This window comes from Podarcis bocagei (genome assembly GCF_964188305.1).
Source record: "Podarcis bocagei genome assembly, chromosome: 10".
NCBI classification, from domain to species: domain Eukaryota; kingdom Metazoa; phylum Chordata; class Lepidosauria; order Squamata; family Lacertidae; genus Podarcis; species Podarcis bocagei.
This window is the reverse complement of record NC_138135.1, coordinates 6,709,269-6,723,410: the sequence shown is the minus strand read 5'-3', so window position 1 is coordinate 6,723,410 and position 14,142 is coordinate 6,709,269. Positions and strand designations below refer to the sequence as shown.

Sequence of the window (14,142 nt, the reverse complement as noted above, 5' to 3'; positions counted from 1 at the left end):
GAACTGCTAGGTTGGCAGGAGCAGGGACCGAGCAGCGGGAGCTCACCCCGTTGCGAGGATTTGAACCACTGACCTTCTGATTGGCAAGTCCTAGGCTCTGTGGTTTAACCCACAGCGCCATCTGTGTCCCTAATTTTGAGAAGTAGTTTCTAGTAAATAACTTCACAATTGGTATTTATACAGCCTATTACGTTTACGTGTTTTTTCAACTGGATTTGCATAATATGGGCATTCTAGTGGTTTTGCCCATGTAACATCTACATAGAATTGTAGAGTTGGGAGGGATCTCGAGGGTCAACGCGTCAAAGCCCCCTGCAATGGAGGAATCTTTTGCCCGACGTGGGGTTTTGAACCCACAACCCTGAGAGTCTCATGCTCTGCCAACTGAACATGTAGACTTAGGGTCTCTCTCTCTCTCTCTCTCTCTCTCTCTCTCTCTCTCTCCACCCCCCACTTCAGGGCATCCGGTTTGGACCTCCCTGTCTCAGGCCGCGAAAGAGGACAAGCTCTCTGAGCTGGAGACCCTGGTGGATTTCGGCCTGCGTGAGGGAAGTATCCTGCCCCTCTCCAGCCTGCCTGGGGCGCAGCACGAAGTCAGGTACGCTGGGGGCATGGGCACCAGGGCCAGATTTAGGTCTGATGAGGGCCTCAGCTCCTGAAGGTAATGGAGCCCTTTCTATGTCCAGCTGTCCTTTGTCAACAACAAATTGTCACTGTTTTTTGTGTGGAATATGTGCTATATGGTAATTGATGGACCTAATAGGTATCTCAAGCCATTTGCACATGTGGCCATCCAACTAGTCCATGCAGAATGTAAAGGTAAAGGGACCCCTGAACATTAGGTCCAGTCGTGGCCAACTCTGGGGTTGCGGCGCTCATCTCGCTTTACTGGCCGAGGGAGCCGGTGTACAGCTTCCGGGTCATGTGGCCGGCATGACTAAGCCGCTTCTGGCGAACCAGAGCAGCGCACGGAAACGCCGTTTACCTTCCTGCTGGAGTGGTACCTATTGATCTACTTGCACTTTGACGTGCTTTCGAACTGCTAGGTTGGCAGGAGCAGGGACCGAGCAACGGGAGCTCACCCCATCGTGGGGATTCGAACTGCTGACCTTCTGATTGGGAAACATTATTACTTCAGGAAGAGCATAGCCAGCAGCCATTCTTAGCCCTCTGCACTATTAATGTGTCTAATCCCTCCTGTGGGAGGGAGTTCCACAGGCTAACTCTGCGCCAAACAAAGAAGCGTTTTCTTTTATCTTTCCTGACCCTTCCAACTTTGTGCGACCTTTTTTGCTCACCAGATCTGGGGCACCGAAGGCGGGCGATACCAACGGGGGACCCCTCGACCCCTCGGTCACAGAGGGCACAGCCGGCCACGCCCTCCTGCAGTTGCGGCGCAGGAGGCAGGCAGAGACGGCGGCTCTGCTGACCCACCGGCACCTCCAGGGCGGCAGGTGAGGTTTGGAAGAGGGACATGTCTCCAGAGCAGAAAGTGCTGAGTTGGTTTTCCATGTCATCTTTGTGGGAATGTTCAGGGATGCAGGAGAGGATATATTGTTTGATTACAGCCTTTCCAACTTGTGTTAACAAGTTCACAATTTTAGCAGAGTAACATTCCCCTTTTTAATCTCACAGTGGATGCATTTGCTCAGGCTCGCTAAAGCCTCTATAATAACTGTTCTGGTTTTCCCCCCTTATTCCCTCATAAAAGATAAGACACGACACAGTCTTCTATAAAAGTCTAAAAAGAGTTTACTCACTCACATTCTGTTCACAATCGGATCCCAGAAGGCAGACTTGGCTTAGAAAAGTAACATACACCTGGAAACTATCTCATAAGGAGACAGTCCCCTTTGTCCTCTCTTGGCCGGAAGCCAATTGTGAACAGAATGTGAGTGAGTAAACTCTTTTTATACTTTTATAGAAGTATAAAAAGAAGCCAAGAGAGCATCTTTGGCTAAGCAGGTGTTGCTTCTTCGATGCATGTAGTCAAAAGAGAGAGATGGCTGCCCTGCCCTGTGCTTTTGTCGTTACCTGCACAGGTGAGGCCACGCCCACCTCTAGTCACATGCAGAGGAAGTCTGTCCCAGCCCAGAAGGAAACAGGAAGTTGACTTGCTGGCTGGACAAACATTCCTCCCCATGTGTAAACATGTTCACTCTAGGAATATTGTACTTGACTGCTCTTGTGTTTCACATCCCGCAATCTTGTGGGCCTTTCTCAGCTCTGTTGTGGTGATGCTGGGGACTGAACCGGTAGAGCTGGGACCCCAAGGGTCATGTAGTCCAACCCCCTGCAATGCAGAAATCTCAGCTCAAGCATCCCTGACAGATGGCCACCCAACCTCAGTTCCAAAACCTCCAAGGAAGAAAAGCCCACCATCTTCTGAGGGAGTCCGTTCCTCTGAGGAACAGCTTTGTCAGAAAGTTATTCCTGATTATTAGTCAGAATCTCCTTTCTTGTAACTTGAAGCCACGGATTCGAATCCTACCCTCCAGAGCAGGAGAAAACAAGCTTGCTCCCTCTTCCGCGTGACAGCCCTTCAGATATTTGAGGATGGCTCTCATATCTTCTCTCAGTCCCCTCTTTACCAGGCTAAACATACTCAGCTTCTTCAAGGGCTCCTCACAATGTGTCAGGCTTCGTGGAATTGGCTTCCTTCCCCGTGGCAGTAAATAATATAAATAATAATAATAATTTTTTATTTATACCCCGCCCTTCCCGGTTAGATTGCAATGTATCGTCTCCCATCCCCTGCTCATCCGAAGATGAGGCTTTCTGGATATTTTATTTTAATAAATAATAATAAATTTTTATTTATACCCTGCCCTTCCTGGTTCAAAAACCAGGCTCAGGGCGGCTAACAACAAATTTAAAACACTTAATTGAGGCAACAAAAAACAGCATAAAATACAGTATAAAACGTGAATAACAATTCAGAATTCAAAAATCAATTTAGGGGGGGAAATCCATCTAATAAACATTGGATGATCCCCAGGGCTGGCTGGCTAAATTAGTCCTGTTTGGGCCAGCGAGGAGAACAGGGGAGAATTAGCTGTGGGATCCCAGAGTGGGTAATCTTCATAAAAAGGGGAAGGGGAGGGAAGGAAGGGGAATAAAAGATCAGGCTGAATTCAAATTAAAGGCCAGACGGAATAGCTCTGTCTTACAGGCACTGCGGAAGGAAGTTAAATCCTGCAGGGCCCTGGTCTCATGGAACAGAGCATTCTACTAGGTCGGAGCCATCACTGAGAAGGCCCTGGCCCTGATGGAGGATAGTCTGACTTCCTTAGGGCCTGGGACCTCTAAATAAGAAGAGATCAAATAGAAGGAACGTCTTACCATTTAGATTCTTTAATAATCACTGTGAGAGAGAAAAGAACCCGTTCATCCTAGAATGGCAGTGCTCCCAATTAAGGCTCCACCCCTATTAATCTACATCACGCCTACATCTTGTAAGCTGAGCTTGTATCCTCTGCGTTTTCAGTTCCCAGACTTTCTGAGCTCTTCTCGATCTTGGGGAGGGCGGTGGAGGAATGCTGTGAATCTGTTAACCCTCTCCCTTCCAGTGTTTCTTCTCCTAGCTGTTCCCCATCCAGTATTTCCCAGCTTCTGCCTTCTGAACTGTGCCCCTCTGCAAACCACTGTTCCAAATCTATATTGTCCTGCTCCTGGGAAGATTCAGGATCCGAGGGAAGGGGGTGTCTCCCACCATTCTTCCTCAGTGCAACCCTTCTCAGCACGGTCCCTGACATAAGGCTTGGTTTCCAGACCCGTGATCATCTTTGTCACCCTCCTCCGCACACCTCCCAGCTTGTCAACACCCTTCAGAAATTGGGGTGCCCAGAACTGGACACAGTATTCCCGGTGTGGTCTGACCAAGGCAGAACAGAGTGGGACTATTATTTCCCTTGATCCGGACACTAGACTTCTGTTGATGCAGCCTGGGTAAAGGTAAAGGTACCCCTGACCGTTAGGTCCCGCCGCAGATGACTCTGGGGTTGTGCGCTCATCTCGCTCTACAGTGGTACCTCAGGTTAAGAACTTAATTCGTTCCGGAGGTCCGTTCTTAACTGAAACTGTTCTTAACCTGAAGCACCATTTTAGCTAACGTGGCCTCCCGCTGCCGCCGCGCCGGCGTGTGATTTCTGTTCTCATCCTGAAGCAAAGTTCTTAACCCGAGGTAATATTTCTGGGTTAGCGGAGTCTGTAACCTGAAACGTCTGTAATCTGAAGCATCTGTAACCTGAAGCGTCTGTAACCTGAGGTACCACTGTATAGGCAAAGGGAGCCGGCGTTTGTCCACAGACAGCTTCTGGGTCATGTGGCCAGCATGACTAAGCCGCTTGTGGCGAAACCAGAGCAGAGCACAGAAATGGCGTTTACCGTCCCACCAGAGTGGTACCTATTTATCTACTTGCACTCGATGTGCTTTTGAACTGCTAGGTTGGCAGGAGCAGGGACCGAGCAACAGGAGCTCACCCCGTCGCGGGGATTCAAACTGCTGACCTTCCGATCGGCAAGCCCAAGAAGCTCAGTGGTTTAGACCACAGCGCAACCCATGTCCCTATTGATGCAGCCTAGGTAAAGGTAAAGGGAACCCTGACCGTTAAGTCCAGTCGTGGCCGACTCTGGGGTTGCGGCGCTCATCTCACTTTACTGGCCGAGGGAGCCGGCATACAGCTTCCGGGTCATGTGGCCGGCATGACTAAGCCGCTTCTGGCGAACCAGAGCAGCGCACGGAAACGCCGTTTACCTTCCTGCCAGAGAGGTACCTATTTATCTACTTGCACTTTGATGTGCTTTTGAACTGCTAGGTTGGCAGGAGCAGGGACCGAGCAACGGGAGCTCACCCCGTCGCAGGGATTCGAATCGCCAACCTTCTGATCGGCAAGCCCTAGGCTCTGTGGTTTAATCCACAGCGCCACCTGCGTCCCTGTTGGTGCAGCCTAGATGCATGCAAAACATCTCCTCAAGGCATGGAACTAGAGAGAAAGAGACTCCCCAGACTTATATTTCAGGGACAACTGTGCTGAGCCTTCCAGTCGGTGTAGAGAGTACTGAGCAAGATGGATCAAGGCCCCGACTTGCCTTCCCATTAAGTGAAGGCCCATAGCTCAGTGGCAGAGGGCCAGAGGCCCATGCAGAAGGTCGCAGGTTCGATCCCAAATGGCATCTCCCGTTTGGGCTGGGAGAGGCCCCTCCATGAAAACCTGGAGAGTCTCTGCCAGTCAGTGCAGGCAACACTGAGGTAATGGATCCCCTAAGCTGCCCCCCTCTCTCTGTAGCAACCCAGAAACCTCGCGCCAACTGTTACATCTGCACGCACAGACGGAGCTCGTCCACCAGGAGGCGTCGTTCCCAGCTGCTCTGCTTGCAATAGAGCTGTTCTTGGGAGAAAGGTGAGCCTGTGGTTGGGGGGCCTTGGTGGGTCTCCCCAGCTCTCGCCGGAAGGGTGCAGGGTGGCCTATGCAAGCAGGCCATCGCTTGGGACAGGGAGAACATCTTGATGGAATTGTGTATTTTAATTACAGATCGTTTTTATAGTTGAGAACCACTTAAAAAGCTGGTTTGGTAGGTAAAAGGTAAATAAAGGGAAAGGGACCCGTGACCATTAGGTCCAGTCATGGCAGACTCTGGGGTTGCGGCGCTCATCTCACTTTACTGGCCGAGGGAGCCGGCGTACAGCTTCCGGGTCATGTCGCCAGCAGGACTAAGCCGCTTCTGGCGAAGCAGAGCAGCGCACGGAAACGCCGTTTACCTTCCCACCGGAGCGGTACCTATTTATCTACTTGCACTTTGATGTGCTTTCGAACTGCTAGGTTGGCAGGGGCAGGGACCGAGCAACGGGAGCTCACCCTGTTGCGGGGATTCGAACCGCCGACCTTCTGATCGGCAAGCCCTAGGCTCTGTGGTTTAACCCACAGCGCAGTATATAAATCAATAATAATAATAATAATAATAATAATAATAATAATAATAATAATAGACTTTTAGAGTTGGAAGGGACCCAGCCCCGCTACAATGCAGAAATCATAGCTAAGGCAAGCAGCTTAGATGCTAATTCAGATCACGACAAGCAGCTCCTATTCAAGGCTGACTCCGTGCGACTCTTCCTTTGGCAGGTTTTGGGACTCGCAGCCCATCGAACCTGGAGCCCGGCACCTGGAGTTGGCTCGGCTGCGGCTTGCCGCAGGGAGTGGACCAGCGTCAGCATGGCAGGAGGCCAAACCTGCGCCAGGACGATTGATGGCGGTAAAACCAGGATGATCAGTCAAATGGGATATTGGTGCTCGCAACTAGAGGCGAAGGGGAACATTTAACAGCAGAGAAAGGGCCCAAGTGTGGCTGTCAGGTTCCTGCCTTTAAAAGAGCCCCTTCTCTGCTTCCTCATGAGTCGCTGATCTGTGCGTGCCTGCAAATGGAGCGAGGCAAGCCCAGAGCTGTTACTCATACAGAGAGACAATAGGCACATCCCTTTCCGGGGAGGACTTTCTGTTAGGAAACTGCCCAGGGAGTGGTCAAACGCACCATTCATGACTAATGCAGTGATACAACAGGTTGAAGAACAGTGTATCCTTCAGAGAGGCGGCAGGCATACTCCTCCCGGTAGGCTGGGATGGCAGGAGCCTTTAAGCTGCGCATTTTTCACAGCCCAGCAATAAAGTTGCGCTTTACTTTTTGCAAACCCCTTTGGCAAAGATGTAGGGTGTGATGCATAGATAGCAGTCAAGTACAACATTCTTTGTTTTCCTAGAGTGGACATGCAGGGAAATGTTTCCTCCAGTCAGTAGAAAACTTCCTGTTTCCTCCTGAGCTGGGACAAACTTCCTCTGCATGTGATTAGAGGTTGCGTGACCTTACCTGCCCAGGTAACACAAAAGGACAAGGCACGCTGCACACTCTCTCTTTTGACTTCCTCACCATCGTAGCACCAGCAGCTTTTTAGCTAGAGGTGCACAAAGGGACTATTCCCATAAGGGGTAGATTCCTCTGTAGCTAAGTCTGCCTTCAGGGATCCATCTGTGAACTGAATGTGTGAGTAAACTTCTTTTATATATACTTTGCAGAAGATTATGTCGTGTCTATTCTTTTTAAGGGGGAGAAAAGGGGATTACAAGGAATCCTAATACTGAGAAGCAGCTTGTGCATTTAAACGGCGAATGTAAACTCTGCTAGGTAAAGGAACTTGCTAGCACAAGTTAGGAAGGATATTATTAAACAATATATCCTCTCCTGTCTCCCTGAACATCCCCACAAAAGAAGGGGGTTGTTTTTAAAAGGAGGCTGGTTGCCCTGTTTGAATAACGCTGCCAGAATTAAGGCGAGGTGGAAAAAGGCACATAAAATAAGAAACTTGCTTCAAATACACAGCTGTTTTACGTATCCAAGGTCAGGGCCTTTGTTTTTTGTTTTTGTAATATATTTAAAAAATTTGGATATAAGAAAAAAATAAAAAATAAACATAAGGTACAAAATAATAAACAATTAAAAACACGCATTAATTTTCAATGACATAACTTCCATACACTTATTTCCTCCGACATAATAATAATAATAATAATAATAATAATAATAATAATAATAATATCTTTATTGTCATTGCCCCCTCTCGGGGACAACGAAATTACTCCTCATACTTCCCTTCTTTGTATTCCAGTTCAATTTGTTAGTTCAGCAAATCCTTACCATTAAACTTTTACCTATTTATAATCCTTTTTTCATGTCTAAGCATTACAGCTGGAAACCACTTAGTTTCTATCCAACATCTTTCTAACATTCATTCATTTTACAATATTTCTTTAAATAGTCCTTAAATTTCTTCCAGTCTCAAGGTCAGGGCCTTTGGACCTGGCTGGATGTGGCCCCCAGTATGGAAACCTCCTCCCCTTGCTTTCGCCACCTGGGCTGGGGTAGCGCATTCATAGAACAATAGAACTGTAGATGTGGGGCCATGGAGGCCATGTGTGTTTCTCCTTCTCGCCCCATAGCAGGTGCTGCTGGACCGCCTGCTGCTGCAGCAACAGAGGGACAGATCCTGCCTGATCCAGATCTTGTTGGCTCTTGCTGAGCCAGAGGGTGCCCAGGAAAGAGGCCGTGGCAGAAAGCAGCTGACCTCCTTGGGAGCAGGTACAGCAATGGAAGGAGTGAGAGAGAGAGAGAAATTCCAGTGCTTACCCAGGTTTGCTTTCCCTGGAAGGAGGGACAGTGGAGACTGTGGTGTCTTTAGGATATGTGGCTTTATTTACACATTGTGCTGGGCCCAGGGGTTAACCCGAGCCACGCAGTTCAGGTCCTCCCGAATCCAAGGATTCCGTGAGGAGTCAGTACAACAGGGCCAAGGCAGAAAACCAGGCTAGGTCAGACACAGGGGCTCAGGTAGGCTCCAGAAAGCAGCAATGTTGGTCCTGTAACCTGGGGCGGGGTCCGACCGCCTTTTATCTCTGATGGGGTAACAGCCGGTCCTTATCCCCCGGTGACTCACCTCCCTGTCTCGCCCAAAGGGATGGTTTCGCTTTTCCAATTTCTTGCAATTAGAATCCTGGCTGCAGTTGTGGCATACATGAATGGTGGTCTAACCTTCTTTATTTCTGTTGTCATGATTCCTAATAAAAAGGCCTCCGGTCTTTTTAAGATTAAATGAGCATTCAGATAACTTCAACAGTGTAAATAAGTTTTGATGGATGTGATAATGGAATACTGAATGGCATAGTTTTTGTAAAATATGCAGGGATTTAAAATATGTAAAATGAACCATGGAAAGAGAAGAAGGGAAGTCACTGATATCTTAAGATGTAAAAAGGAGTACCATAGTTTTTGCTCCACAAGACATGCTTTTTTCCTCCTAAAAAGTAAGGGAAAATGTCTGTGTGGTTTATGGAGCGAATGTGTGGTCGATCGCTGGCTCTTGCCCAGGCCTCCATTGTTGAATGTTCTGCAGACAGAGGCTGTTTGTTTCCCCAGCGACATGGGACTGTCTGGAAACTGTAGAAATTGCTCCCTTTCCTTTTTCTAAAGAAGCTGCAGAACTGTGAGTTGAACCCCATAAAAACAGGATTTTTTTTCCTCTTTGCAAAGTAAGCTCAACAACTTTGAGCTGATCCTCAAAAAATGGGGCTTTCCCCCTTTCCTCCTCTAAAAACTAGGTGCGTCTTATGGTCAGGTGCATCTTATGGAGCGAGAAATACTGCACTTTAAATTGTAAAACAGAAAATTTAATGAAACACACACACACACAACCACCCCAAAAAGTTCTTCCATGGCCACAGCCTTAGATTCAAGTAGAAATTAATCATGTCTCTCCTGCAGAGGCTTCAGCCAGCAGCCTCCTATCAGCTCCTAGCTCTCAGACACACTCAACTCTGGCTTTTGTCCTTCTAACTGCCAGCTGGTTGGGGGAGCATGGATTTGAACCCTGGTCACTCCCAGCTGCTGTCCCGGCACACAAACTCCCACGTCACACCAGCTCTGACTTTCTGTTGGCACTTTTGCCTCTCGCTCCCCTCGCCCGTTGGAGCCTGTAGTGAGCTGGACTATCCACCCCCCCCAACCATTCTTCCTAGACACCGGCAGGACTTGGCCAGGAAAGGGGAGAGATCGCTAGTTGTTGCAAATCACAAGCCAAACGGTAAAGCTGCCTCCACCTCCGTTCCTGGACCACCCTCGAACGGGGTTCAAGAAGGAGAACCCCCCTGCAATATTTACCGGGTTTGCCCAGCCCCGAGTCACTTTACCGTGACGCAGACAGAAATTCAACAGGTAGGTGTCCAAACGGTAAGGCACCAGTTTAGCTTCCCTGAGCAAAGGCACAGAGTTGTTGTTCTTAGTCGTTTAGTCGTGTCCGACTCTTCGTGACCCCCTGGACCAGAGCACGCCAGGCCCTCCTGTCTTCCACTGCCTCCCGCAGTTTGGTCAAACTCATGCTGGTAGCTTCGAGAACACTGTCCAACCATGTCGTCCTCTGTCGTCCCCTTCTCCTTCTGCCCTCCATCTTTCCCAACATCAGGGTCTTTTCCAGGGAGTCTTCTCTTCTCATGAGGTGGCCAAAGTCTTGGAGCATCAGCATCACGATCTGAAAAGACAAAAAAGTCCTTTTCCAAGTTTATTGAACAAGCTGCTCAAAAAGTTGCACGTTTCTTAGAAGGTTACAAACAAAAATTAAAAACTTTGTAAAATATAACTATCTGGGACGCGGGTGGCACTGTGGGTTAAACCACAGAGCCTAGGACCTGCCATTAAGAAGGTTGGTGGTTCGAATCCCTGCGACGGGGTGAGCTCCCGTTGCTTGGTCCCTGCTCCTGCCAACCTAGCAGTTTGAAAACATGTCAAAGTGCAAGTAGATAAATAGGTACCACTCTGGCTGGAAGGTAAACAGCGTTTCCGTGCGCTGCTCTGGTTCGCCAGAAGCGGCTTAGTCATGCTGGCCACATGACCCAGAAGCTGTACGCCGGCTCCCTCGGCCAGTAGAGCGAGATGAGTGCCGCAACCCCAGAGTTGGCCACGACTGGACCAAATGGTCAGGGGTCCCTTTACCTTTACCTTAAAATATAACCAGCTAAAGCTATACTCACACAGCAACAATAGCTCATCTCGCTTTATTGGCCGAGGGAGCCGGCGTACAGCTTCCGCGTCATGTGGCCAGCATGACTAAGCCGCTTCTGACGAACCAGAGCAGCGCACGGAAATGCCGTTTACCTTCCCACTGGAGCAGTACCTACTTATCTACTTGCACTTTGAGGTGCTTTCGAACTGCTAGGTTGGCAGGAGCTGGGACCGAGCAACGGGAGCTCACCCCGTCCCGGGGATTCGAACCGCCAACCTTATGATCAGCAAGCCTTAGGCTCTGTGATTTAACTGACAGCGCCACCCGCGTGAGGCTATACACCCATTCCCCCAGAAGGCCACAATTTTATCTCTCCCACAATGCCTCACTCCTGCGTGAACCAACGTTTGGCGTACCAGGATTTCCCAAGTTCACTACAGAGTCCTAAGCAAACTTGTCTCCCTTCCTCTCCCCGTAAGACATCGCCTTTTGCCTGTCTTGCCCCACAGAGCGCAGCAGAGAGGAACCGTCGCCGGCCTTGTGCGAGGCCATCGCCCGGATGCTGAAGCAGCCGGGGAGAGCCAGTGGGGCGGAGGGGACATGGCAGGACGGTGCCGTCGCGGTGCTGGTGGATCTGCAGCGAGAGCAGCAGGAAGAGCTCAGCCGCACCCTGGAGAGTCTGTCTGGGATCCCCAGCGACAGGGTAAGCGAGGCGTGGAAGGTGGGAAGGGGGAGCAGAGCCAGTCGCCTCACTCCAAGGGCCCCGAATGATTCAGGGCCCATGAAACGAACAATAGAACCATAGAACTGTATAGAGTTGGAAGGGACCCTGAGGGTCAACCCCCTGCAATGCGGGAATTTCGGCTAAAGCATCCATGACAGATGGCCGTCCAACCTCTGCTTAGAAACCTCCAAGCAAGGAGGAGAGTCCACAACCTCCTCCTGCTGGACTGCTCTTGCTCCAAGTACAACAATGTGATGTCAATATAAACTCTTTATATAATCTAGACAGAACATTGCACAGTATGAAATATATGAAATGCACTCTCTGCAAAACCAAATAAACAGAAATCACTACTCCATAGCAATTCCATGAAACAGCGGGTATATCCGAAATCACTGTTCACTACGTCTGCTTGCGGACCACTTCGGCAGCGTTGGACGTCATAAAACAAAGCTTTACGGCTTGTTTTCACCAGATAAAAATCTGACCCATTGCTTCTCTCAGAGACTTGCATAGCCTATAAAGACTTTCAGAGTCTTATAAGACTTTCATTTCGTTCTATGCTTTCAAGAGAATCCACAAGAGTGCATATTTTGTGACTTTCAGAGATTTCTAAGATTTCTGTTTATTTGGTTTTGCAGAGAGTGCATTTTATATACCGTACTTTTTGCTCCATAGGACGCACCTTTTCCCTCTTAAAAACTAAGGGGGAAAGTTTGTGCCTCCTATGGAGCGAATGCAGGGGGGAGGCAGGCAGGAAAAGCCCCCAAGAGCCGCACACAAGCTCTGCGCGGCTCTTGCGGGCTTTCCCCAGGAGGGAAAAGGGACCGCCGCTCCCGGACCTGTTTTGGGGGCTGGGGTTGGGGGAAGCTCGGACTTCCCCCGCCCCCAGCCCCACAAGCTCTGGGAGCGGAGGCAAGGCTGTGCACAACCTTGCCACCGCTCCCCCACCTGTTCTGGGGGCTAGGGTCGGGGGAAGCTCAGGCTTCCCCTGCCCCAGCCCCGTGGCTAAAAAGGAGAGGCCTGAAGCCCCCGGAGCGCAGCCCGAACTGTCGCCGTGCTCTGGGGGTTCAGGCAGCTATCCACAAGCCTTTGGAGAGCAGCGGGAGTTCTCACTGCGCTCCGAAGGCTTGCGGATAGCCGCCTGAAGCCTGGAGAGCAGGAGGGGTCGGTGCACAGCAATCCCTCTTGCTCTCCAGGCTTCGCTTCGCTGGAGAGGCATTGCACAGCTTTCCCTCTCTGCACAGCGCCCCTTCAGTGAAGTGGGAGGAGAACTGGAAGGGGCTCCGTTTCTCCTGCCGCTTCGCTGAAGGGGCGCTGAGCACAGAGGGGGAGAATTCCCCCCCCTGTTCTCCCCCTCCTATGGTCCGGTGTGTCCTATGGTCCGGTGCGTCCTATAGAGCGAAAAATAGAATCATAGAATCATAGAATCATAGAGTTGGAAGAGACCACAAGGGCCATCGAGTCCAACCCCCTGCCAAGCAGGAAACACCATCAGAGCACTCCTGACATATGGTTGTCAAGCCTCTGCTTAAAGACCTCCAAAGAAGGAGACTCCACCACACTCCTTGGCAGCAAATTCCACTGTCAAACAGCTCTTACTGTCAGGAAGTTCTTCCTAATGTTTAGGTGGAATCTTCTTTCTTGTAGTTTGGATCCATTGCTCCGTGTCTGCTTCTCTGGAGCAGCAGAAAACAACCTTTCTCCCTCCTCTATATGACATCCTTTTATATATTTGAACATGGCTATCATATCACCCCTTAACCTCCTCTTCTCCAGGCTAAACATGCCCAGCTCCCTTAGCCGTTCCTCATAAGGCATCGTTTCCAGGCCTTTGACCATTTTGGTTGCCCTCCTCTGGACACGTTCCAGTTTGTCATACAGTATTTCATACTGTGCAATGTTCTGTATAGATTATATAAAGAGTTTATATTGACATCCTATGGTCCGGTGCATCCTATAGAGCGAAAAATACGGTATTTCATACTGTGCAATGTTCTGCATAGATTATATAAAGAGTTTATATTGACATCGCATTGTTGTACTTGGTCATCGTGTTGCCTTGGATATTAGTGATATATTGTTTGCAACACAGGGGTTAAATTATTTGGTTACTTTTCCGCAAGGAAACAGAGATCCCACGTCACACAGCATTGCAGGCCACCCTCATCTCTGCCAAGGGGTGGCAAAATTCCAGGGATCTTGGACTTCCGGTCGGTGCCAGCGCTTAATGGCGGTCCTGCCTCCGAGCTCCGGAGAAGGACTGCTTCGCAAGTTCGGGTCTTACCCGCTACGGCGAGCGGGGGACCCCTAAAATCTCAGGCGCTGAAGCCTGAGAACAAGGAGACTCGGTGGGCACCTTTGCGCCCCCCGGTACCGTGAAAGAGCCTTTTTAAAGGCTACGGATCGACATCGGGAGTGAGCGCGGTGCTGAGAGTCGTTACCCAGCCTGCGAAGTGAAGCCGCGTCGCCATAAGCGGAGAGCGCCGATTTCTTCCTGAAAAGAAATTCTGGACGGAATTCCCGTGAGTAAGATTTGAAAAACAATTGGGACCCTTTTAAATCTTGAAAACTGAGCTGAAAGCGGGGGATTAAATCAAGGAAGTCTGCCTCCCCCCGACTGCATGAAAGTGAAAGCAACGGAACTTTAAACTTGCATCCGATGAAACATGCTTTTTAATTAACTTAACCGGGCACTGAGACTTTGGATCTCCCCTCTAGCTAGCAGGGCAGAGGGGAGGTGAATAAGACTTTAAAAACTGCATGATTTACCTGAAGTAAAATCCTCTGCTGTCTCATCTATTGAAAGCACGAAACGGGCTGCCTTCTCAGAACAATAGGTCACTGAACTGACTTTTGCCCGCAAAGTGATACT

The 14,142-nt window shown here is 49.7% G+C and overlaps 1 protein-coding gene across 1 annotated transcript in view; it reads left to right on the top strand.

The window, feature by feature from the left end:
- Window positions 1-5,294: 5,294 nt before the first annotated feature.
- LOC308596889 (uncharacterized protein) overlaps window positions 5,295-14,142 on the top strand; it is a 35,007-nt gene continuing 26,159 nt past the window's right edge. Inside the window, exons 1-3 of the mRNA XM_081212193.1 lie at window positions 5,295-5,402; window positions 6,126-6,255; window positions 11,053-11,246. Coding sequence (XP_081068319.1) covers window positions 6,216-6,255; window positions 11,053-11,246 — 234 coding nt within the window. The 5' untranslated portion in view covers window positions 5,295-5,402; window positions 6,126-6,215. The remainder of the gene's footprint in view (window positions 5,403-6,125; window positions 6,256-11,052; window positions 11,247-14,142) is intronic.